Genomic DNA, 25238 nt, shown 5'->3' on the forward strand with positions numbered 1-25238 from the left:
TACATCACCGGTAAAGCTCAATTTATGACCATATAACCAGCATGAACATCCGCAAATCATCACACACAACAGGGTTATTCCCTAAATAAATTAAAATTGAACTGAAATTGAAATTTGGTCATTGGTTACCGTTTAAGTCTCACAACCAATCAGGCACACACCTCATGACTCCATAAGCTCCTCCCAGGTGTGTCTATGTCAAAGGCCGAGGACCCAGAAACAAGAACATCACTGTTGAAATAAGTGGAATCTTTCCTTAAGCTCAAAAATTTGACCGCATACAGATGGAATTCTAATGGCTGAGTCCAGAAAGTCAGCTTGGAAAAAGGTACAAGAAACTTAATCAAACCATTTTCCTGCCAATACAACTGGTGCATTTCACAAAGTGAATGGAATAATAGAGGAGGGCTACTGCAGAAGTCTTCAGCAAAATGTCAACCATCAGCTGGATGGTTGAAACACAAATGGTTGTTCCAACACGACAATAATGCCAAATAAACATCAAAGCTGGTTGTGGACAACAGAAAGCAAGCCAACTTGAGGCTTTTGGAATGACCTTTTCAAAGTCCTGACATCAACCATATAGAAATCATCGAACCTGCACTTAAACTCAGGTCCATGCCAGGGGGAACTCCACAAATTTAGCTGAACTCTACCAATTTTGCAAGAAGTTTGTTGATGACCACCTCAAGATGAAATGTGCTCAGGATCATTCAACCATATATTAAGTGTGCTGTATGTATATTTTTAGCCTTGTGTGTACCAGTTTGATGCTGTGTTGATTTCAGAAAACTCCAAATAAATTACTAGTGCAACAAATCTCCCCCCACCTCCAAAGAAAAAAAAATTATTGATGGAGAAAATGAGTTCAAGGAAATCCCAGTGTTACCAGGACATTCATGTCCATGATGAGTGGATGATCACAACTGTACTGTTGCTATAGTTACCTCCACTTTAATATCAAGTTAAATCATGCATCATCTTGAGATGAAAGTGAAATTGTTGGCAGAATTCTGTTTTTACACCTGTTGGTGCTTTCAAAATGAGCATCAGCATTATGTAATTGTGGACCATGAATATACATGAATTCACCGGCAGACAATCACATTTAAATATTTACAATGAGACGGTTATGAAACGTGTTAAAGTGTAATTTTTTTTTTTTCGCGAGGCACAGTTCAGCACATCACAGGACAGAAAGGACACGGTACCTCTCCGTCGTGGCCGCAGCCTCGTTCTCTTTTCCGCCTTTTTCTCTCAGCAATGCCTCGGAAGGCCCTGCCAGGACGTCAAAGTGACAACTGGTTTAAATCAAACGTTTTAGCCAAAAGAGGTTTTGTCTGAAGCCAAAGGGTAACGGTTTCAGAAATGCTCTGGTTTTATTCTAACACAGTTTCTGGTTCCATTTTAAAATAAGTCATGATCAGACTGAGGCATCTAGAATGCAAAGTAGTCGATTTAAAAGTGCAGATTTTAACCCAGAGGGATTCAGTTAGGTTCTGAGGATAAGGGGCTAAAGTTCAGCCCCTTGGGGGTTCGTGAGGTTTTAAAAATAACTGAGCGAGTTTTTAATGGTCACCGTGTGCAGCATGTCGAGGCTGCACCCACCACAAGCAGCAGACAAATGTCTAGTGCCGAAAACACACATACATGCACACAAGAGGACCACAACGCAGCATCAGGGTCAACAAGAACGAAGAGACGGCAGATACAAAACGACCAAACCGCAGGAGGCGCAGATGCACAATCAGCCACGTGCTGCCGGCTGTCAAGCAATCAATGATTTGGAACCTAAACAAATCTTTTAAAGCTTTTAAAGCTGTTAGTGTCTAAGACACAGTGCTCATATTCAGTACTTATTTGACTTTGCTGTATTTATTTATTTTGCAATTTCAAATATATTCTGACTTTTTCTGAAATAAATTTAACAGGAAACTGAAAATGGTTCCAATTTACAGTCCACTAATTAGTTGCAAGGTATTATTTGCTTAATTTTTTTTATTGATCATTGTAGCTGCAAGTCTATTAGGATTCAACACCCACCCACCCAAAAAAATCATGAAGAGTTTTCTCAAAACTGACATGGACAGTCACTATAACCAACTTTTACATTATTGGTATGTTAAAGTTTTTAACGTGACACTGTAGCTCAAAAGTGATGAGTTATGACCAGTCAAAGTGATGCCCAAATTCAATGGTGAAATATTAAAGGATTATTACCTGAGTGGACACCTGTACGGGAGAAAAGCAGACAGAGGTGTTGACAGGAAAAATATCGAGGTCTGATATTCCAGTGCAGACCGAACAAGCAAGGCTAATAATTTGTTATATATATATATATATATATATATATATATATATATACACACACACAACCCCTAGCAAAAATTATGGAATCACTGGCCTCGGAGGATGTTCATTCAGATGTTTAATTTTGTAGAAAAAAAAGCAGATCACAGACATGACACAAAACTAAAGTCACTTCAAATGGCAACTTTCTGGCTTTAAGAAACACTATAAGAAATCAGGAAAAAAAAAATTTTGGCAGTCAGTAACGGTTACTTTTTTAGACCAAGCAGAGGGGGAAAAAAAAATATGGAATCACTCAATTCTGAGGAAAAAAATATGGAATCATGAAAAACAAAAGAACGCTCCAACACATCACTAGTATTTTGTTGCACCACCTCTGGCTTTTATAACAGCTTGCAGTCTAAGAGGCATGGACTTAATGAGTGACAAACAGTACTCTTCATCAATCTGGCTCCAACTTTCTCTGATTGCTGTTGCCAGATCAGCTTTGCAGGTTTGTCATGGACCATTTTCTTCAACTTCCAAAGATTTTCAGATTTTAAGATCCGGACTATTTGCAGGCCATGACATTGACCCTATGTGTCTTTTTGCAAGGAATGTTTTCACAGTTTTTGCTCTATGGCAAGATGCATTATCATCCTGAAAAATGATTTCATCATCCCCAAATATCCCCAAATTTCAATTGATGGGATAAGAAAAGTGTCCAAAATATCAACGTAAACTTGTGCATTTATTGATGATGTAATGACAGCCATCTCCCCAGTGCCTTTACCTGACATGCAGCCCCATATCATCAATGGCTGTGGAAATTTACATGTTCTCTTCAGGCAGTCATCTTTATAAATCTCATTGGAACGGCACCAAACAATAGTTCCAGCATCATCACCTTGCCCAATGCAGATTCGAGATTCATCACTGAATATGACTTTCATCCAGTCATCCACAGTCCACGATTGCTTTTCCTTAGCCCATTGTAACCTTGTTTTTTTCTGTTTAGGTGTTAATGATGGCTTTCGTTTAGCTTTTCTGTATGTAAATCCCATTTCCTTTAGGCGGTTTCTTACAGTTCGGTCACAGACGTTGACTCCAGTTTCCTCCCATTCGTTCCTCATTTGTTTTGTTGTGCATTTTCGATTTTTGAGACATATTGCTTTAAGTTTTCTGTCTTGATGCTTTGATGTCTTCCTTGGTCTACCAGTATGTTTGCCTTTAACAACCTTCCCATGTTGTTTGTATTTGGTCCAGAGTTTAGACACAGCTGACTGTGAACAACCAACATCTTTTGCAACATTGCGTGGTGATTTACCCTCTTAAGAGTTTGATAATCCTCTCCTTTGTTTCAATTGACATCTCTCGTGTTGGAGCCATAATTCATGTCAGTCCACTTGGTGCAACAGCTCTCCAAGGTGTGATCACTCCTTTTTAGATGCATACTAATGAGCAGATCTGATTTGATGCAGGTGTTAGTTTTGGGGATGAAAATTTACAGGGTGATTCCATAATTTATTCCTCAGAATTGAGTGAGTCCATATTTTTTCCCCTCGGCTTGGTCTAAAAAAGTAACCGTTACTGACTGCCACAATTATTTTTCCTGATTTCTTATAGTGTTTCTTAAAGCAGAAAGTTGCCATTTGAAATGACTTTAGTTTTGTGTCATGTCTGTGATCTGCTTTTTTTCTACAAAATTAAACAACTGAATGAACATCCTCCGAGGCCGGTGATTCCATAATTATTGCCAGGGGTTGTATATATGGGTTGTGGTGGCACTAGACCAAGGACATGTCACTCGGCCAGTGTGTAAATTGGTCATTGCAGGTGTTTATGTACCACAAGGGCCACTAAATTGTGAAACTGTGTGTCAGTTTGTCAGACATGATGAGAATCATCAGTGACAGCCTGTGTGAGAAAGTCACATCCTGCAGTCTGTTTCTGAGTGACAGACGCCTGCTGAGCTCCGGGCGAATGTCTGAACAGTGCTTACTATCAAAGCGTCTGTGCATTCTGGAAGAAAAAAAAAAACTGTACAAAAAGCAGATCATTTCTGTTTCACGCCCTGTGAAATGATGCCCAGGTTTAGGGTGGAATTCCATAAATGGTTTCCTCTTTCCATAATCTAAAGTTTGAACATCTGAAAGCTTAAAGTCATTTTCATATTCTGAATTTTAGGATTTATATCCAAAATTACGCCATAGACACTGAGATGATAGATTCAGAAACCTGCACCTGTTGTTTTAAATGGAAAAGAACTGTGACTCCCCACTTTATCCATCTCTCTATCCATCTCCTACAGATCACGATGGGCTCAGATGAAGCCCTGCTGGATGAAGAAAAAGTTGCATTTCCTTGACTGGCCACTTGAGGCTGGCTCCAAAACAGAACATATTCCCACAGAAGCCCATGTTAAAAAGTCCAACTTTAGAGCACAAACAAACAGGTTTACAGATGTATGGGGGTGATTTTTTTTTTCTAAATTCTTTGTTTAAAAAGGTTTTCAGCCATAAAGTTCTGTATAATTGGGATGGCCACTTTGAGTGACAGTGACTGAGCCAATCTGGCTGCTAGCTGTCGTGGAGGCTGCTTCTGCTTCGCTTGGAGTATTTTATTACAAACACCTTGAACAATATGGTTTGTTGTGTGGTAAAATGTCCTAAGTGATCATCTTAGACATCCCTTTTGCAACATTTGCACTGAGTAAAATTCTTGTGGTATTCAATGCTGTGTGTTAGCAGGCGACAAGGTGGCTTAGTGGGCAACACTGGTGCTTCACAGCAAGAAGGTCATGGGATCGCTTCCTGTCCTTTCTGTGTGGAGCTTGCATGTTCTCCCCGTGTCTGTGTGGGTTTCCTTCGGGCACTCCAGTTACTCCCACAATCAAAACATGCTTATTTAATCTAATCCACTATATTTATATAGCACATTTAACAACAAAGACATTCCAAAGTGCTGGACATAGAATCACGATAAGACCACAATAGTTAAAATTTTATTAGCAAAGAAAGTCATGAAGTCATTACTAGTTAAAGTTAAAGGAATACTCGGCTCAATAGAGCTCTGACTCTTTGTCAGCCTGGCTACAGTGCTGAAAAGAAACCTGGGGTTGTTCTTATTTTCTTCAATTAGTGATGAGTAGTAAGATGTCCTAGCTTTACGGAGGGCTTTTTTTATAGAGCAACAGACTCTTTTTCCAGGCTAAGTGAAGATCTTCTAAATTAGTGAGATGCCATTTCCTCTCCAACTTACGGGTTATCTGCTTTAAGCTGCGAGTTTGTGAGTTATACCACGGAGTCACGCACTTCTGATTTAAAGCTCTCTTTTTCAGAGGAGCTACAGCATCCAAAGTTGTCTTCAATGAGGATGTAAAACTATTGATAAGATACTCTATCTCACTCAAAGAGTTTAGGTAGCTACTCTGCACTGTGTTGGTATATGGCATTAGCGAACATAAAGAAGGAATCATATCCTTAAACCTAGTTACAGCGCTTTCTGAAAGACTTCTACTGTAATGAAACTTATTCCCACTGCTGGGTAGTCCATCAGAATAAATGTAAATGTTATTAAGAAATGATCAGACAGAAGGGAGTTTTCAGGGAATACTGTTAAGTCTTCAATTTCCATACCATAAGTCAGAACAAGATCTAAGATATGATTAAAGTGGTGGGTGGACTCATTTACATTTTGAGCAAAGCCAATTGAGTCTAATAATAGATTAAATGCAGTGTTGAGGCTGTCATTCTCAGCATCTGTGTGGATGTTAAAATCGCCCACTATAATTATCTTATCTGAGCTAAGCACTAAGTCAGACAAAAGGTCTGAAAATTCACAGAGAAACTCACAGTAACGACCAGGTGGACGATAGATAATAAATAAAACTGGTTTTTGGGACTTCCAATTTGGATGGACAAGACTAAGAGTCAAGCTTTCAAATGAATTAAAGCTCTGTCTGGGTTTTGGATTAATTAATAGGCTGGAATGGAAGATTGCTGCTAATCCTCCGCCTCGGCCCGTGCTACGAGTGTTCTGGCAGTTAGTGTGACTCGGGGGTGTTGACTCATTTAAACTAACATATTCATCCTGCTGTAACCAGGTTTCTGTAAGGCAGAATAAATCAATATGTTGATCAATTATTATATCATTTACTAACAGGGACTTAGAAGAGAGAGACCTAATGTTTAATAGACCACATTTAACTGTTTTAGTCTGTGGTGCAGTTGAAGGTGCTATATTATTTTTTCTTTTTGAATTTTTATGCTTAAATAGATTTTTGCTGGTTATTGGTGGTCTGGGAGCAGGCACCGTCTCTACGGGGATGAGGTAATGAGGGGATGGCAGGGGGAGAGAAGCTGCAGAGAGGTGTGTAAGACTACAACTCTGCTTCCTGGTCCCAACCCTGGATAGTCACGGTTTGGAGGATTTAAGAAAACTGGCCAGATTTCTAGAAATGAGAGCTGCTCCATTCAAAGTGGGATGGATGCCGTCTCTCCTAACAAGACCAGGTTTCCCCAGAAGCTTTGCCAATTATTTATGAAGCCTACCTCATTTTTTGGACACCACTCAGACAGCCAGCAATTCAAGAACATGCGGCTAAACATGTCACTCCCGGTCCGATTGGGGAGGGGCCCAGAGAAAACTACAGAGTTCGACATTGTTTTTGCAAAGTTACACACTGATTCAATGTTAATTTTAGTGACCTCCGATTGGCGTAACTGGGTGTCATTACTGCCGACGTGAATTACAATCTTATCAAATTTACGCTTAGCCTTAGCCAGCAGTTTCAAATTTCCTTCAATGTCGCCTGCTCTGGCCCCCGGAAGACAATTGACTATGGTTGCTGGTGTCGCTAACTTCACATTTCTCAAAACAGAGTCGCCAATAACCAGAGTTTGATCCTCGGCGGGTGTGTCGCCGAGTGGGGAAAAATGGTTAGAAATGTGAACGGGTTGGCGGTGTACACGGGGCTTCTGTTTAGGGCTACGCTTCCTCCTCACAGTCACCCAGTCGGCCTGCTTTCCCGGCTGCTCGGGATCTGCCAGAGGGAAACTAACGGCGGCTAAGCTACCTTGGTCCGCACCGACTACAGGGGCCTGGCTAGCTGTAGAATTTTCCACGGTGCAGAGCCGAGTCTCCAATTCGCCCAGCCTGGCCTCCAAAGCTACGAATAAGCTACACTTATTATAAGTACCATTACTGCTAAAGGAGGCCGAGGAATAACTAAACATTTCACACCCAGAGCAGAAAAGTGCGGGAGAGACAGGAGAAGCTGCCATGCTAAATCGGCTAAGAGCTAGTAGCTGCACTAAGCTAGCGGATTCCTACAAACACACAAAGTGAATAATGTGTAAATAATTTAGAGGTGATTCAGCAGAGGGAGTGCTTTAGTTAAGGCACATGAAGATTACACTGTGAAACAAATCGTTATCTAGTTATCTAGATCAATCTAACTGCGCAGATTAAACAGCTAACAGATACAGCAAAACACCGCTGTGCCCCGGAACAGGAAGTGATACAATACCGCAGTGAGAGCCAACCACCAGTCAACCGAAGTAGAGAATCACTACAAATGTGTTTCTGCTTCTGCTCTTAGCCCTTTATGTAATAATCACCTCTCTCCTCCTTCCTTCTTAGACACTGCATTTCATCTATGGGGCATTAAATGTTTCTATGATCTTTTTAAGGATAATACCTTTCTTATTTTTACTGATCTGTCTTCCTTATGGCCTGCCCTCATCTCATGCATTTAGTTTTTTTTTAATTAGATATTGTGTATCTAGTATTTTTCTGGCGTTCCCCACTCAGGCCCCTAAACATCCTTGGGAGGACCTCTTTGAACTTATGCCCCATAAGAATGCTCTTATATCACAGATATATAATGTTGTTCTTTCAACGGACAATCATCCAGCAAATAAAATTTTGTGTAATTACATAGGAACAAGAACTGGGTCTGGAGTTCGGGGAAGGTTTCTGGGATAAGGCTGTAGACAGAATTCGTTAGGTCATCATCTTGCACAAGACTTTCCCTAATTCAAGTTAGCCCTCTGGAGTTGACATGACTAAATTAAGTGGTCCTCCCATCAAATTCCCCACACTTTAAGTTTCAGTTTGATTGTTTGTTGAAAGCATAGACTTCAACCAATATATCAGTTTTTACATTTTGTTGATAGACCCAGGAAAACCTGAATAATGATTAATAACTTTTGCCAGGCATTTTCCAGAATCATATAGTAATGTGTGGAGCTCCACTCCATTGATCGCTTTGTCCAACGCGTGCATGAACAGGAGGTTTTCCTCGGTTTCTTTATCTCTGCTCCAAGCAACTGCAATGGAACAGAAATAAAGCATGATTTCCCTTTTTATATTTTGGTGGAAAAAACCCACCCATTTGGTAGAAAATGCCCACAAAGCTGCGCCGATGTCTGAGCTGTGACTGCTATGTCCAGCGCGCGCACACGAATGGGCGGTTTTCCTCACTTTCTTTCTCTCTGATTCAAGCAACTGCAGAGTAACAGAAAAAAAAAAAATATGATTTCCCCTTTTACCTTTTGGTGGAAAAAGCCCACCCATTTGGTAGAAAGGCACAGCTAAAGCCAAATAAAATGTTCACAGACACACGTATTTGGTTATGGATGTGCACTGCCTTCACACACGTGAACATCAGACTCTTTTGACACCTCTGACTGTTGGATTAAAAAAAGTCTTCCCCTTTACCATTGGTGAAAACGCATATCAATGCGCATTAATCCCCCCCATTAATGTAAATATTTTGTATGTAACTATTGTTTCCTACATTTGAAACATATGCTTTTGAAATTTACAATTTATATTTGAATTCTAAGTTATAAAAATGGTTTGTTAAACATATTTGTGGTTTTCACAGTAATAAAAAAAACTTACTACTCAGAGTTTATGTTTTTTGTGTGAATTTAGGTTCATTGTGTGAATATGGTATGTCAGAATGAAAGAAAAAAACTGTCAAGTCCCACAGGTGAGGTTGTGCTGAAAGAAATGATACCAGACAAGACAAAGTAAACAGTTTTTGAAGATAAATTATGAAGGTAAAACCAAAAGTAGTCAAAAATGATCAATTATACCCTGGACTCCAGAGGGTTAAAATAGTACACAGGCTGCATTTATCCATACTATCCAAAATGTATCCAACAGTTTCTGATCTGTGTAATAGAAGTAAGTCCTCTCCCTGTGATTTAAGTATATGTTTTTTTCTTCGCCCCAAATTTTAACCATATTAGATTTAATATTTTAATATCATCTCTCATGTTCTTGGAGTGAGGCTGGAGCTTTGACCACTGATTGCAATTTTTTTAATTCCTGGAGACCCCACTGTGTCCTTTACCAACTCTGTGAATGTCCTTGAGTGGCCCAGACCTGAATCTGATTGAACATCTCTGGAGAGATCTGAAAATGGCTGTGCACCGACGCTCCCCATCCAACCTGATGGAGCTTGAGAGGTGCTGCAAAGAGGAATGGACAAAACTGCCCCAAAATAGCTGCCTTTACCTCATTCTTAGCACGACGCAGATTATTATCCTGAAGAGCAACACGTCCCCCACCCATTTCTTTATGGTTGAAAGACCTCATTTTTTTAAATCGAAAAAAATCTAGTTTAGACTCAGAGGGAGAGCTGATGGGTTACTGTGGACCGTTGAAGACTTTTGGACCTGATTGAGGTGACTGTCATGGGCGTGTTGTGTGTTTTTATCATTATCATCATCATCATTATTATCACTGTTATTATTATTATTATTATTTTTGTGGGGCCTATGGCTGGTATGTTGGGATTGGTTGTTCATGAATGTTCCGGTTGTAGCACGTTTGATTTTAATTTAATTGTGCTTGCATTTTTGGAGATAATGTACTGGTGTTTTGTCTCTTGTTGAAAAAAAAAAAAGGATAAATAAATGTTTAAAAAAAAACTAAGAAAGTACGTGCCCATACGTATTCACACCCTTTGCTCAATACTTTGTTGATGCACCTCTGGCAGTAATTAAAGCCTCATGTCTTCTTGAATATGATGCCACAAGCTTGGTGCACCTATCTTTGGGCAGTTTTGCCCATTCCTCTTTGCAGCACCTCTCAAGCTCCATCAGGTTGGATGGGGAGCATTGGTGCATAGCCATGTTCAGATCTCTCCAGAGATGTTCAATCAGATTCAGGTCTAGGCTCTGGTTGGACCACTCAAGGACATTCACAGAGTTGTCCTGAAGACACTCCTTTGATATCTTGGCTGTGTGCTTAGGGTCATTGTCCTGGTGAAAGATGAACTGTCGTCCCAGTTTGAGGTTGAGAGAGCTCTGGAGCAGGTTTTCATCCAGGATGTCTCTGTACAATGCTGCATTCATCTTTCCCTCAATCCTGACTAGTCTCCCAGTTCCTGCTGCTGAAAAACATCCCCACAGCATGATGCTGCCACCACCATGCTTCACTGTAGGGATGCTGCCTGGTTTCCTCCAAACATGACGTAAAAGAGTTCAATATTTGTCTCATCAGACCAGAGAATTTTGTTTCTCGTGGTCTGAGAGTCCTTCAGGTGCCTTTTGTCAAACTCCAGGTGGGCTGACATGTGCCTTTTACTAAGGAGGGACTTCCATCTGGCCACTCTACCATACAGGCCTGATTGGTGGATTGCTGCAGAGATGACTGTCCTTCCGGAAGGTTCTCCTCTCTCCAAGGAGGAATTCTGGAGCTCTGACAGAGAGAACATTGGGTTCTTGGTCACCTCGCTGACTAAGGCCCTTCTCCCGCGATCGGTCAGTTTAGACTAGGGATGGGTATCGAGAACCGGTTCTTTTTGAGTATCGTTAAGAAATGATTCGATCCACCGATATCAATAGCCTTTTTGCTTAACGATTCCCTTATCGGTCCTTCAGAGCAGCTGTTGTTTTTGAGGGTGTTTGTCGGGAAAATAATCATTCCTCTACGTTGATTACAGACCCTGCAGCGGCTCTGTTGTCAATCGTTTCTGCAGCGCGGCTCCACTTTGAAGCGTGAACCAATAAAACAATTCTTCAATCCACTGGCTTATGGTTCTTTGATTCGCTGCTCTTCAGAAACGGCTAGTCTGCTTCTTAACCCCTCTCAAAGCCATTAAAATATCATGAGTCACTTTTGTGTGGATTAAAGTCACTAACTGGGACTCTTGTCTTGTTGCAGTCAAGAAACGAGAATCGTCCTTCCTTCCGTTGGCAAAGCTCCGAACGCTGCGCGGCTCTTTGCTGAGATAGAGTCCAGTCAGAATTAATAACTTCAAAACGAATTGCAGCTTTGAATAAAATGACACTGCTTACAAACGTAATACAGACAAGAATCTACAATCGACAAACTTTTTTTTCCTCGCAAAAAGAGACGTCCTGCATTCGTGCAGCACAGCCAGTTGCAAGAGCTCAGCTTAGATGTATGGAAAGTCATTCTTGAATAATGTCTGAAAGGAAATGCTTTTGACAATGACTTTATACAACAACTAAAGATTTTGTTGATTTCTATTTATGTCCAGAGATCAAGGATCCACCATGTAGAGTTTATTAAGTCCAAAGTTTAAGGATCCAGTGACCAATTTCATATTTATTTACTTTAAGACTAAATAAAATGTTGTTCAATTTAAATTTATTTTCACTTTAATCGGCTTATAAAGCACCAAATCACAACAAAAGCCGTCTCAAGGCGCCTCACATAGAACAGTTCAACATAAAAAAATTAAAATAAATAAAAAAATTCAAATACATAATTAAAAACAGAAGTAAAAGAATAAAACAGATAAAAAATAAAAACTATTCACAAGAAAGAGAATAAAAATAGGCTTTAAGTCTTGACTTAAAAAATGTCCACGGACTCTGACTGCCTCACGGTCACAGGAAGACTGTTCCACAGAGTGGGTGCATGATAAGAAAAAGCTCTTTGACCCTTTGACATAGAAAACCTGTAAAGCCTACTTTTAGTACACAAAAAAATCACAAGAGGTATCGATAAGGGAATCGATAAGGAATCGGATCGATAAGCAGAATCAATAATGGTATCGATATCATAAAATCTTATCAATACCCATCCCTAGTTTTAGACAGGCGACCAGCTCTAGGAAGGTCTACAGATAATTCCTTTGACTGCATGCTTGGTTTGTGCTCTGACTATCAACTGTGGTACCTCATATGTAGAGAGGTGTGTGTCTTTCCAAATCATGTCCAATCAACTGAATTCATCATCATCAAGATCTTTATTGTCATTATGCAGGCATAACGAAATTTTGCACACTCCCGGCAAGGCACGTAATAAATAAATCAGCACACACAAATAAAACACTTAAATAATAACGGTAAAGAAAAAAAATAAAGATAAAGAAACACACTTAAAATGAAAATATTTACAGGTGGTGTGTGTATGTATCTACATGAGAATGAGTGTACAGGGGAGAGAGGAGGTGACAATGAGGAGATGAAAAGATAAAAGATAAAGTGCAGCTTAGTGCGAGTCTTGATTGAGTTTGATTGTCAGGGATGTATGTGTGTGTGTGTGTGTGTGTGTGTGTGTGTGTGTGTGTGTGTGTGTGTGTGTGTGTGTGTGTGTGTGTGTGTGTGTGTGTGTGTGTGTGTGTGTGTGTGTGTTCGTGGTAGACATGGAGGTGTGAGTCTGTGTGTGATAGGGGTAGGTGTGTGTCCAGGTGAGGTCAGAGGAGATATGGATGCCCAGGAACTTAGTGCTGTCTACACGCTCCACTGCCTCTCCGTGAATTGACCCCAGGTGGACTCCAATTAAGCTGCAGAAACATCTCAAGGATAAGTGGAAACAGGATGCACTTGAGCTCAATTCTGAGCTTCATGGCAAAGACTGTAAATACTTACGTGTGATTTCTTAGGTTTTTTTAAACAAATTTGCAAAAATCTAAAAAAAAAGAAAAAAAAAAAAACAACAAAAAACCTTTTCCTATTGTTATTACGGGGTACTGTGTGCAAAATTTTGAGGGAAAAAAGTTCACCCATTTTGGAATAAGGCTGAACCATAAAAATTGTGGAAAAAATGAAGCACTGAATACCTAATTCTAAACTCTGGGTATCTGTAATTTTAATGTGTTTATATTGTACATTGTGTGTTACATTATAATTTTGTGTGAAGAGTGTTTGTGTCTGTTGGTCAACTCATTTGTGTCAAGTACTTTTATTCAGAAAATAATCTGTTTAACTGTGCTAGAAGTGAGGTGGGTCTTGCACAGTGGAACAGTGAGGTGGTTTCTTCTGTTAATCAAAGTCTCTGTTGCTTTGGGAGTATTCTCCCCACAAGGCCCAGAGGATGTTGCTGGAATGGTGAGATATGTCGTTGTCAGCTGGAATAAATGGAGGAGTGTTCCACCTTTCAATATCTACTCTTCTGGGTGGGTATGTGGATCAGAGATACAAAATATATTTTTGTAAGCAAGTCGTGATGTTACAGTCAATCACAGTGCACAGTGATTCCACAAATAATGCAAGTTTTGCCTGCTTCTTGTTACAAAGTATTTGTAATTGAAGATAACTAGTGCAGTGCCTGTCGGACGTTTGTGTTCCTATAGAAAATTGGAAGCTTAGATTTCTCATAGATGGTCGTATGAGACTGTTTGAAGGTGGGATGTACAAAGGGGTGTACTTATGTTATATAGTTACAGTTGGGCCTACGTCACTTCCGCTTAGTTACGGCCGCCAGTTTGGATACAAGCTGAAAACAAAATGTGCGCGCATTCACAACCATTGTTGATATAGTCATCTTTACCGCTGTTTATTCACAAAGGTCTGCCAATTTGGTCATGCCAAATGGTGTATGAATATGTGGAGAACCTTGACAGGTGTGCAAAAGTTGCTGCAGTTAAAGTTAAAGTTGCTAGATTTAAAAAGCTCATAGCTGGATCTCGGGATCAATCTGACGGCCCGCTGCGAGGCGAGCTGCCATCTGTCCCAGCCCCTGCGTCTCAGTGCCCCCTTGATGCTCTTAGCTGAGTGTCCTGTGGGGTCAAAAGCATTTACTTTGAAAAAATTAGTGTTCAAAGCAGGCCCGGTCGCCTCAATACCCCAGCTAGGACTCCAGTGCTATTTTGTGAACTGGGGCCGTGATTAAGAGGGACGACCGGGGGCATTCGTATTGTGCCGCTAGAAGTGAAAGCATTTGCCAAGAATGTTTTCATTAATCAAGAATGAAAGTCGGAGGTTCGAAGATGATCAGATACCGTCGTAGTAACGACCATAAACGATGCCAACTAGCAATCTGTCAGCCTTATTCCCATGACCATCCTCGTTTACTCGGCTGATAGCAGCCAGCCATTTATCCCTTCTGTCTGGACTATTGTGGCGCTTTGGGAGCTTGAAAAAACGTACTTTTCGATCTTTTAACTTACCGTGGTTGGTACATCCATCATGGCATTCTCTGTGAAAACTGGTGTATATTAAGTAGAAAAAAACGTGGCAGAACAATGCGAGCGCGATGGACATCAAGTAGGAAATAAGCGCGACAGCGGTTTGTTTTCAGCAGCTCGCTGGTTACTATGCGCAAACGTGCATGCGAATCAGAGACCCAGATGTCCGACCGTACCTATTGTTATTTGAATATAGTATTTCATATTGTTTAAAAAAAATCTGTTTTATTATCAATTATCTGAAAATAAAAAGATTCCTATTAAACATATTATTGGAAGAGACTCAGACAAAATTAAACAGAACATTTAGAATAATTGAATTACAGTAATCCACCTCCTGAACACAGTTCATTTAAACTTGAACTCACAGCAAATAAGATTTTATTAATCTTATGTACTTACCAAAACATTGTACAAATAGTGGAGAATTTGCTGGTGTTTGCAAAAAACAGATTTTAACTATCGTCTCCTCAGGGTTGCCAAGTTAAACTTGGTCGCAGCATGCCTTTCACAGTAAAAGTATTTGCTGGGATGCTGGCATTATACGTTTTATTGTGAAATGGGGTAAGCAACATGAACTATCTGATGGTGTTTCTGAACACTGATGGTGCAGAGGTTTTAAAATGTTTTATAACACTGATTCAATTTGGCCATCATGAAGGAAAGCTCGTTTTCTCATGATAATTTACCATATTTCCTAGCATGTATATAAGAACTCCTGAACAACACCCGGAGATACTTGAATTTCTCCACATGGGGTAGTAACTCTCCCCTGACCCAGAGGAGACAATCCAGATTTTTCTGACACATTTGGATGTGCTAATCCTCATCCCCAACACTTCACACTCAGCCTCAGACCTGCCCAGTGCACATCAGAGGTCACCGTCTGACCTCAGGTGAAGACAACGTAAATCGACTGGTAAACAGAGAGTTTTGCATACTGGCTCAGTTATCTTGACATAAGATGAACTATCATAAGACCAACCTTGTTATCTCAAATAATGTGTTTCAATAACCAGCCATCACAAGAAAATAAGTTTTGTTATTTTGAAATGACAAGATAAATTACCCCATTACCACAAAAATCACTTAATCACTTAATCACAAAATTAACCAGCCATCACAAGAAAATAACCTGTCATCGAGATAAGACAAATAAAAAACATACTTTAGCTTAAAATAACAAGATACATTAAGCCAGGAGGTTTCAAAGTGTGGGAGAGTGAGCCCCCCCCCCCCCCCCCCCCGCAAGAGAACAAACCAATAGCTGCCCGCCCCCACAACACACATAAACACAATTTCAATATCTTCGTGTGTTTATTTTTATTCTTTTACACATCTTAAACACATTTTTAAAGTATTTGTGCCTTTTTAAGGAACTGTCCATGCATTTACACATCTTATAGCCTTTCCACATTTTAAACATGCTTTTAAAGAACTTCTTCTATTTTTACCTTTTGTAATATTTTAAACATCATTTTTAAAAAACATTTAAACATCTCTATGTGTTTTTAAATGTCTTTGGCATAACTAACACATACTAACATAGGGATGGGTATTGATAAGATTTTATCGATAGATGCCATTATCGATTCCGCTTATCGATCCGATTCCTTATCGATTCCCTTATTAATACCTCTTGTGAATTTTCTGTGTGCTAAAAGTAGGCTTTACAGGTTTTCTATGTCAATAACATTTTAATGAGTCTCAAAGTAAATAAATAGGAAATTGGTCACTGGATCCTTAAACTCTGGACATAAATAAAAACAGTTTGAAAACCACTGCATTAAGCTGTTATCATGAGTAAAAATGTTTTATTTGCAGATAAGATGAAGTAACCCTTTATGAGATAACCAGCTTTATCATCTCAAAATAAGATATTTGAACCCAGTAGCTCCTCAACTCATGATTTCAAGATAATGACATTGAAATATTTCCAAGCATAGCTGTTTCCAACTTCTGTATTTCAGAGAATTAATGCATTCACCCTTTTTGAATCCTCAGTGTACTGGTACACACAGTATAAATACTCAAACTCATGACTGTAAATCACAGTGAATTCAGTATCGCTGATTCTTTTTTCTCCCAAAATTGTTTCATGTCAGTTAAGTTATTTTTTTATGTGTAAAAAGCGGACACACACGGCACTCAGGACACAGCAGACTGACTGATACAAAGCCACATAAGGAAAAGTTTCAACAAATCTCAACGATACAGCAAACAGGGAAGAGTAACAAAGGTGGTTCAAAGAGGTACTCACGAAATTCTGCAGTCGAAGTTTGGAAAGCCGCCATAGAGAGAAGAAAGGAAGAAGATCACATAAAGAGGTTAGGATCAGGGTTGGACAAACACTCCACACGTGAGACAGCAACTATTGGCCCATTTCTATTCTGCCTCAGTTTGGCAAAATTTAAGAAAACATTTTTCTGCATTAGGCTGGAATCTTTAATTGAAAAAAATAATATAGTCTCAGAGAGTCAATATGGCTTTAGATCAACCAAAAGAAGTGAGGTGGATCAGAAGATCAACCAAATGTTGAAATAAAGGTTGTGTTAGATGGCTGCAATATAAAGTGGGTTAAAGAAACAAAGTTCTTAGGAGTATTGGTCGATAAAAAGCTTTCTTGGAAAGCACACATCAAAATACAACCCCTGGCAAAAGTTATGGAATCACCGGCCTCGGAGGATGTTCATTCAGTTGTTTAATTTTGCAGAAAAAAAAGCAGATCACAGACATGACACAAAACTAAAGTCATTTCAAATGGCAACTTTCTGGCTTTAAGAAACACTATAAGAAATCAGGAAAAATAATTGTGGCAGTCAGTAACGGTTACTTTTTTAGACCAAGCAGAGGGAAAAAATATGGAATCACTCAATTCTGAGGAATAAATTATGGAATCACCCTGTAAATTTTCATCCCCAAAACTAACACCTGCACCAAAAAGAGGAGTGAAAAAGGAGTGATCACACCTTGGAGAGCTGTTGCACCAAGTGGACTGACATGAATCATGGCTCCAACACGAGAGATGTCAATTGAAACAAAGGAGAGGACTATCAAACTCTTAAAAGAGGGTAAATCATCACGCAGTGTTGCAAAAGATGTTGGTTGTTCACAGTCAGCTGTGTCTAAACTCTGGACCAAATACAAACAACATGGGAAGGTTGTTAAAGGCAAACATACTGGTAGACCAAGGAAGACATCAAAGCGTCAAGACAGAAAACTTAAAGCAATATGTCTCAAAAATCGAAAATGCACAACAAAACAAATGAGGAACGAATGGGAGGAAACTGGAGTCAATGTCTGTGACCGAACTGTAAGAAACCGCCTAAAGGAAATGGGATTTACATACAGAAAAGCTAAACGAAAGCCATCATTAACACCTAAACAGAAAAACAACAAGGTTACAATGGGCTAAGGAAAAGCAATCGTGGACTGTGGATGACTGGATGAAAGTCATATTTAGTGATGAATCGCGAATCTGCATTGGGCAAGATGATGATGCTGGAACTTTTGTTTGGTGCCGTTCCAATGAGATTTATAAAGATGACTGCCTGAAGAGGACATGTAAATTTCCACAGTCATTGATGATATGGGGCTGCATGTCAGGTAAAGGCACTGGGGAGATGGCTGTCATTACATCATCAATAAATGCACAAGTTTACGTTGATATTTTGGACACTTTTCTTATCCCATCAACTGAAAGGATGTTTGGGGATGATGAAATCATTTTTCAAGATAATGCATCTTGCCATAGAGCAAAAACTGTGAAAACATTCCTTGCAAAAAGACACATAGGGTCAATGTCATGGCCTGCGAATAGTCCAGATCTTAATCCAATTGAAAATCTTTGGTGGAAGTTGAAAAAATCGTCCATGACAAGGCTCCAACCTGCAAAGCTGATCTGGCAACAGCAATCTGAGAAAGTTGGAGCCAGATTGATGAAGAGTACTGTTTGTCACTCATTAAGTCCATGCCTCAGAGACAGCAAGCTGTTATAAAAGCCAGAGGTGGTGCAACAAAATACTAGCGATGTGTTGGAGCGTTCTTTTGTTTTTCATGATTCCATAATTTTTTCCTCAGAATTGAGTGAGTCCATATTTTTTTTCCCTCTGCTTGGTCTAAAAAAGTAACCGTTACTGACTGCCACAATTTTTTTCCTGATTTCTTATAGTGTTTCTTAAAGCCAGAAAGTTGCCATTTGAAATGACTTTAGTTTTGTGTCATGTCTGTGATCTGCTTTTTTCTTCAAAATTAAACAACTGAATGAACATCCTCCAAGGCCGGTGATTCCATAATTTTTGCCAGGGGTTGTATGTGCAATCTAAACTTGCAAGAAGCATCCATCCATCCATCCATCCATTTTCTTCCGGTTTATCCGGAGTCGGGTCGCGGGGGCAGCAGCTCAAGCAAAGCCGCCCAGACCTCCCGATCCACACACACCTCCCCCAGCTCCTCCGGGGGAACCCCAAGGCGTTCCCAAGCCAGCCGAGAGATGTAGTCCCTCCAGCGTGTCCTGGGTCTTCCCCAGGGCCTCCTCCCAATGGGACGTGCCCGGAACACCTCTCCAGCGAGGCGTCCAGGGGGCATCCGGAAAAGATGCCCGAGCCACCTCAACTGACTCCTTTCGACGTGGAGGAGCAGCGGCTCGACTCCGAGCTCCTCCCGAGTGACCGAGCTCCTCACCCTATCTCTAAGGGAGAGCCCAGCCACCCTGCGGAGGAAACTCTGAGCAAAATCTCATGACCATAGGTGAGGATTGGAACGTAGATCGACCAGTAAATCGAGAGCTTTGCCCCCCTACTCAGCTCTCCCTTCACCACGACGGTCCGATACAGCGACCGCATCACTGCAGGTGCTGCACCAATCCGTCTATCGATCTCACGATCTATCCGTCCCTCACTCGTGAACAAGACCCTGAGATACTTAAACTCCTCCACTTGAGGCAAGGACACTCCACCGACCTGAAGATGGCAAAGCACCTTTTTCCAGTCAAGAACCATGGCCTCAGATTTGGAGGTGCTGATTTTCATCCTGGATGCTTCACACTCGGCTGCAAACTGCTCCAGTGCACGCTGAAGTTCCTGATTTGACGAAGCCAACAGAACCACATCGTCCACAGCAGAGATGAGATTCTGTGGTCCCCAAACCAGACCCCCTCTACACCCTGGCTGCGCCTAGAAATTCTGTCCAGAAAAATAATGAACAGAACCGGTGACAAAGGGCAGCCCTGGTGGAGGCCAACGTGCACTGGAAACAGGTTTGACTTACTACCGGCAATGCAAACCAAGCTCCTGCTGCGGTCGTACAGGGACCGGAAAGCCCTTAGCAAAGGACCCCGGACCCCGTACTCCCGGAGCACTCCCCACAGGGTGCCCCGAGGGACACGGTCGAACTCCTTCTCCAGATCCACAAAACACATGTGGGCTGGTTGGGCGAACTCCCATGAACCCTCACAAGAAGCTTCTTGCAATGAACTTGCAAGAAGCATTGGAGTGTTAACTAAAGCATGATATGTGCTTGATTAAAAAAAAAAAAATCATTACATCTATTGTATTGTTAATTGGTTTTACTCTATTTAACTTACTGTGCTGAAGTGTGGGGTAACAACTATAAAACGGCTTTACAGCCCTTGGTGTGTCTTCAAAAAAGAGCCATTAGGATTATGCATAATGTCAGATTAAGGAGCCACACAAATGGCCTATTTCTTGAATATAAAATATTGAAATTTTTGGATCTGGTAGAATACTTAACTGTAATTATAATTTATAAAGCAAAAAATAGTTTGCCTGATAATGTTCAAAAACAGTTTATGGAGAGAGAAGGGGGCCACAATCTGAGAGGTGCACAAAAATTCAAACATGCCAGAGCTCTCACTACCAGAAAGGGTTTTTGTGTCTCGGTCTGTGGTGTGAAGCTCTAGAACTCAATTAGTGAAGAGCTGAGAGGGTGTCCAGACATGAAAAGGTTTAAAAAGAAGTTTAAAGAGGTGTTAGGGTTTGTCACGACACAGTGAAGCAACTTAGAACAAATACATTTTCAAGAGTTGAGCAATAGGAGAAACTCCGTTGCACTTGTCTTATTAAATGATGTAAATGAATGTTGGAATTTCTTATGTGTAAATTATAGAAAAGTTGACTGAAACTGTGAAAGCAACAAGAAATGTTCACAAATAAGTGAGTATAAATTGTTATAAGTAGCTTGAAACTTTTGAAATATATAAATTGTAGAAGTGGGAACAACACTCTAACCAAGGAACCGAATGATGATATAAGTTGTATTGTAAGTTCAGAGTAAAGGGATGGGACTAATAAGTCTATACTTCTTCCCATTCCTTTTTAAATATGTACTTTCTTTATGTAGTAATGATATTGTTTTGTCTTGTCTTGTGTACTATACACATATTCAAATAAATTCATCATCATCATCACCATCAGCTATTTTTACAAAACAGCACACAGACCTTCAGTGAAACAATGTCATCTCAACATTTTTACATTGTATGAGAATTTCATGGAGGTCATTTAAGGCAAAGGCAAATGAGGTGTGACTCAGAGTCCAGAGTTGATGACAAAAACACACAAACCTACCTTTTTGTTAAATAAGTTTTAATCAATTCAGTTGAAGAATGTGTTATCAATCACACCAAAGGATGAGCGTCATATTAGACTGAGCGGCCAAAGACGTAAAAATCAATGGCTTGTTTCAGTCTCGTGCATCAGTTTGATCCAAATGGGACACGGAGCCGTGGAAGCAGAGGGGAAGAGGAGAAGAGAACAGGGAGCGTGGGAGAGGACAAGGGAGAACTGACAGCAGGAGACCTTTGTCTATTCGAGGTTCATAATTCAAAGATGAGTGTGATAAGTGATAATCACTTATAAGGGGAGGAGGGTGTGTGTGTGTGTGTGTTCACCTTAAGACAAAGAACATCATCCATTATTAGTCTATCGACTGCAACCATCAATGTTTGTTTTATCTCTAAGTACATTTGGGTTTATATATATATATTTTTTGGACGTCAGTTAAAAAAATGCTTTTATTTCCTTTGGTAAAAGCAAACAACAAAAACAAACTCACTGTGCAGACTCTTCGCCTTTAACTTAGAGTAACTACATCCAGAGGCGCTGGGTGCCAATAGGCAGGGCAGGCAATTACTTGGGGCCTCCAGCCCACCAGGGGGGCCCAGAGGGCAGACAAACTTTGAGCCAATTCAGAACCACAACAGCAGTGAACACGGGACAGGGGACACGTGCAAACATCACAGCAACCATCCAAGAACATATCACAATCATGTCTGTACATCATAACAAACATATGTCCCCACTATTACTGTGCCCGTGTTCACTCCAGAATATTTGTTTATTAGCAGTATTATAATAACCTACTTTCACTCTTACATTACCTCCATCCCTGGTACTTAAAGCAGCACTACCTCCATCCCTGGTACTTCAAGCAGCACTACCCTACGTGCAACGACAATCAGTGGCCAGTCAACATGAACCAGTAGTGCAATAATAGGAACAAAAATGCTAATGTGCACTTTGGAATAAAAAAAAGTTTATATTTTACTTTTTTGTCAGTATTGTTTTTATTCTCTTTGTATGATGGAATTTTCTGCTTGGGGCCCCACGAGACCCTTGCAGCACCACGGACTACATCTGTCATTTTGTTCCATTTCTGCCTGAGGCCACTGTTGCTGTTTGAAGGAGCATCGACACTGACTGTGGTGTGGAGATCTGGAGCTGCACTATTTGACATTTTCCTTTAACTGACTGTTTGGGGAGAGTTTACTTTCATTTTACCTACTTTTATTTTAGTTTTCTCTTAAAATGTGTTATTTGAGTGTTTGATTATGCATTTCGCAATTTGTCATCTTCTTTGTAATATGTTCATCAAGATACTGTACTTTGTACCATTTTATAATGTAACAGTAACAACTGCATCTTTTTGTAAAAAACAATTTAAAGTGTTTTCTTAAAGGGTTATTACATCCAAATTAGCTGAACGTTGCAAGATGCCTGTTTTTAAGCAACCAAGAAAACTGACTGCTGTGTTGTTTCATGTCTAGATGTGTGTTATTCCCTCATAATTTCATTGGCATCTCGACATACTGTAAAAAGATCACCGGCTGGTTTCACCTGCTGTGTATCTGTGAATCTCCCCAACACACAGCTTCCACCAAAATTTAGCAACAGCAGTGCACAAAGGAATCCAAGAAAGGACACGCTGAAGGCGTTACAAGTTGGCTGTGATTGGAGACAACTTCTGACCGGGTGCTTCACCAGTCACAGCTTCATGTTTGAGTGGATCTGAGTCAGTCTAACATTTAGGTTAAAGCTATCTATCAACCACGAGACTGTGACTGATAAAGCACACAGCATGTTTCTCCAGTCACGGCCACTCAAGCTTTTCATGTTGTACTTTCTATTGCCAGACAACCTTAAACCGTTGAGCTGTTTTGTTTTTTTAATTAAAATTGGTTGACTTATTTCTGAGAAACTCTGCAAACCAACAAATAGATGTGGCTGAAAACAACCGAATTCATGTACTTAAAGCTGTGCAGCCTTTCAAATTTAATCAAACTGACAAAATTTAGCTTATACTGAAATCCAAACATTATAATGGTGGTTTATTTTTGAAACATGTTGCAAAAATACAGCTCATTTTAATGACGGACATATTTACCTGAGGGGGGGGGGGGTCCATTTTGAATTTTTTATTTTCCTGTTAACAGTGTCTGCAGGACGATGTGTGTGTCTGTGTGTGTGTAAATGCATGAAGAAGTTTTTACCGGTGTTGCCAACCAAACGGTCCCCCTTAAAAATGGGTGCGCCCTGCCTCCACTGTGTATGCATCATTTCGGAGCTCAGCAGCTCGTCTGAGTCTCAGACAGAGAAAGAAATACAACAAAGTTTCCTCTAAAAAGAAAAAAAATAACAATAATAATATAAAATATATACAGAAAACATAATCAAATGAATATTCGAAAAGGAATGAGAAGTAAAACTTATTTACTCCCACCCCCTTGTCCTTAAGTAAATAACATAATCAACTTCCTTCCATCTCTTACATACATACACACATACGTACATACAGCCACATACATGTCCTGTGCTGTACATTATATATATATATATATATATATATATATATATATATATATATATATATATATATATATATATATATATATATATATATATATATATATATATATACACACATATATACATACACACACACACACACACACTGCCATACATACATACCTACAGACAGACAGACATAAACACATATACCCACTCACATGTATACAGTACATACATAACACTTAAGCTGTAAGATGTACAAAAGATGTACAAAGCAAGAAAAGAAAAGAATGGAATAGAAATAACCAAAATAAATAACTAGACATTTGTACCCTAAAACGCCTAGTGATTGGCCACACCTCCTTCATCCTCATACCTTTTGAAAATCAGATTTTTATACAGCATTTTAAATATATACTCAACAAAAATATAAACGCAACACTTTTGGTTTTGCTCCCATTTTGTATGAGATGAACTCAAAGATCTAAAACTTTTTCCACATACACAATATCACCATTTCCCTCAAATATTGTTCACAAACCAGTCTAAATCTGTGATAGCGAGCACTTCTTTTTTGCTGAGATAATCCATCCCACCTCACAGGTGTGCCATATCAAGATGCTGATTAGACACCATGATTAGTGCACAGGTGTGCCTTAGACTGCCCACAATAAAAGGCCACTCTGAAAGGTGCAGTTTTATCACACAGCACAATGCCACAGATGTCTCAAGATTTGAGGGAGTGTGCAATTGGCATGCTGACAGCAGGAATGTCAACCAGAGCTGTTGCTCGTGTATTGAATGTTCATTTCTCTACCATAAGCCGTCTCCAAAGGCGTTTCAGAGAATTTGGCAGTACATCCAACCAGCCTCACAACCACAGACCACGTGTAACCACACCAGCCCAGGACCTCCACAACCAGCATGTTCACCTCCAAGATTGTCTGAGACCAGCCACTCGGACAGCTGCTGAAACAATCAGTTTGCATAACCAAAGAATTTCTGCACAAACTGTCAGAAACCGTCTCAGGGAAGCTCATCTGCATGCTCGTCGTCCTCATCGGGGTCTCGACCTGACTCCAGTTCGTCGTCGTAACCGACTTGAGTGGGCAAATGCTCACATTCGCTGGCGTTTGGCACATTGGAGAGGTGTTCTCTTCACGGATGAATCCCGGTTCACACTGTCCAGGGCAGATGGCAGACAGCGTGTGTGGCGTCGTGTGGGTGAGTGGTTTTCTGATGTCAATGTTGTGGATCGAGTGGCCCATGGTGGCGGTGGGGTTATGGTGTGGGCAGGCGTCTGTTATCAATCAATCAATCAATTTTTTTATATAGCGCCAAATCACAACAAACAGTTGCCCCAAGGCGCTTTATATTATAAGGCAAGGCCATACAATAATTATGTAAAACCCCAACGGTCAAAACGACCCCCTGTGAGCAAGCACTTGGCTACAGTGGGAAGG

General features: G+C 40.2%; 1 protein-coding gene across 3 annotated transcripts in view; it reads right to left on the minus strand.

The window, feature by feature from the left end:
- nsmfb (NMDA receptor synaptonuclear signaling and neuronal migration factor b) overlaps positions 1-25238 on the minus strand; it is a 165500-nt gene that overhangs the window by 87029 nt on the left and 53233 nt on the right. For 2 of the 3 annotated variants that reach the window (XM_034171294.1, XM_034171291.1), the window contains exon 5: positions 16950-16955. The exons of the other annotated variant lie outside the window; for it this stretch is intronic. In XM_034171294.1, coding sequence (XP_034027185.1) covers positions 16950-16955 — 6 coding nt within the window. The remainder of the gene's footprint in view (positions 1-16949; positions 16956-25238) is intronic. 3 annotated transcript variants of the gene reach the window in all.

This window comes from Thalassophryne amazonica, chromosome 5, assembly GCF_902500255.1.
Source record: "Thalassophryne amazonica chromosome 5, fThaAma1.1, whole genome shotgun sequence".
Lineage (NCBI taxonomy): Eukaryota > Metazoa > Chordata > Actinopteri > Batrachoidiformes > Batrachoididae > Thalassophryne > Thalassophryne amazonica.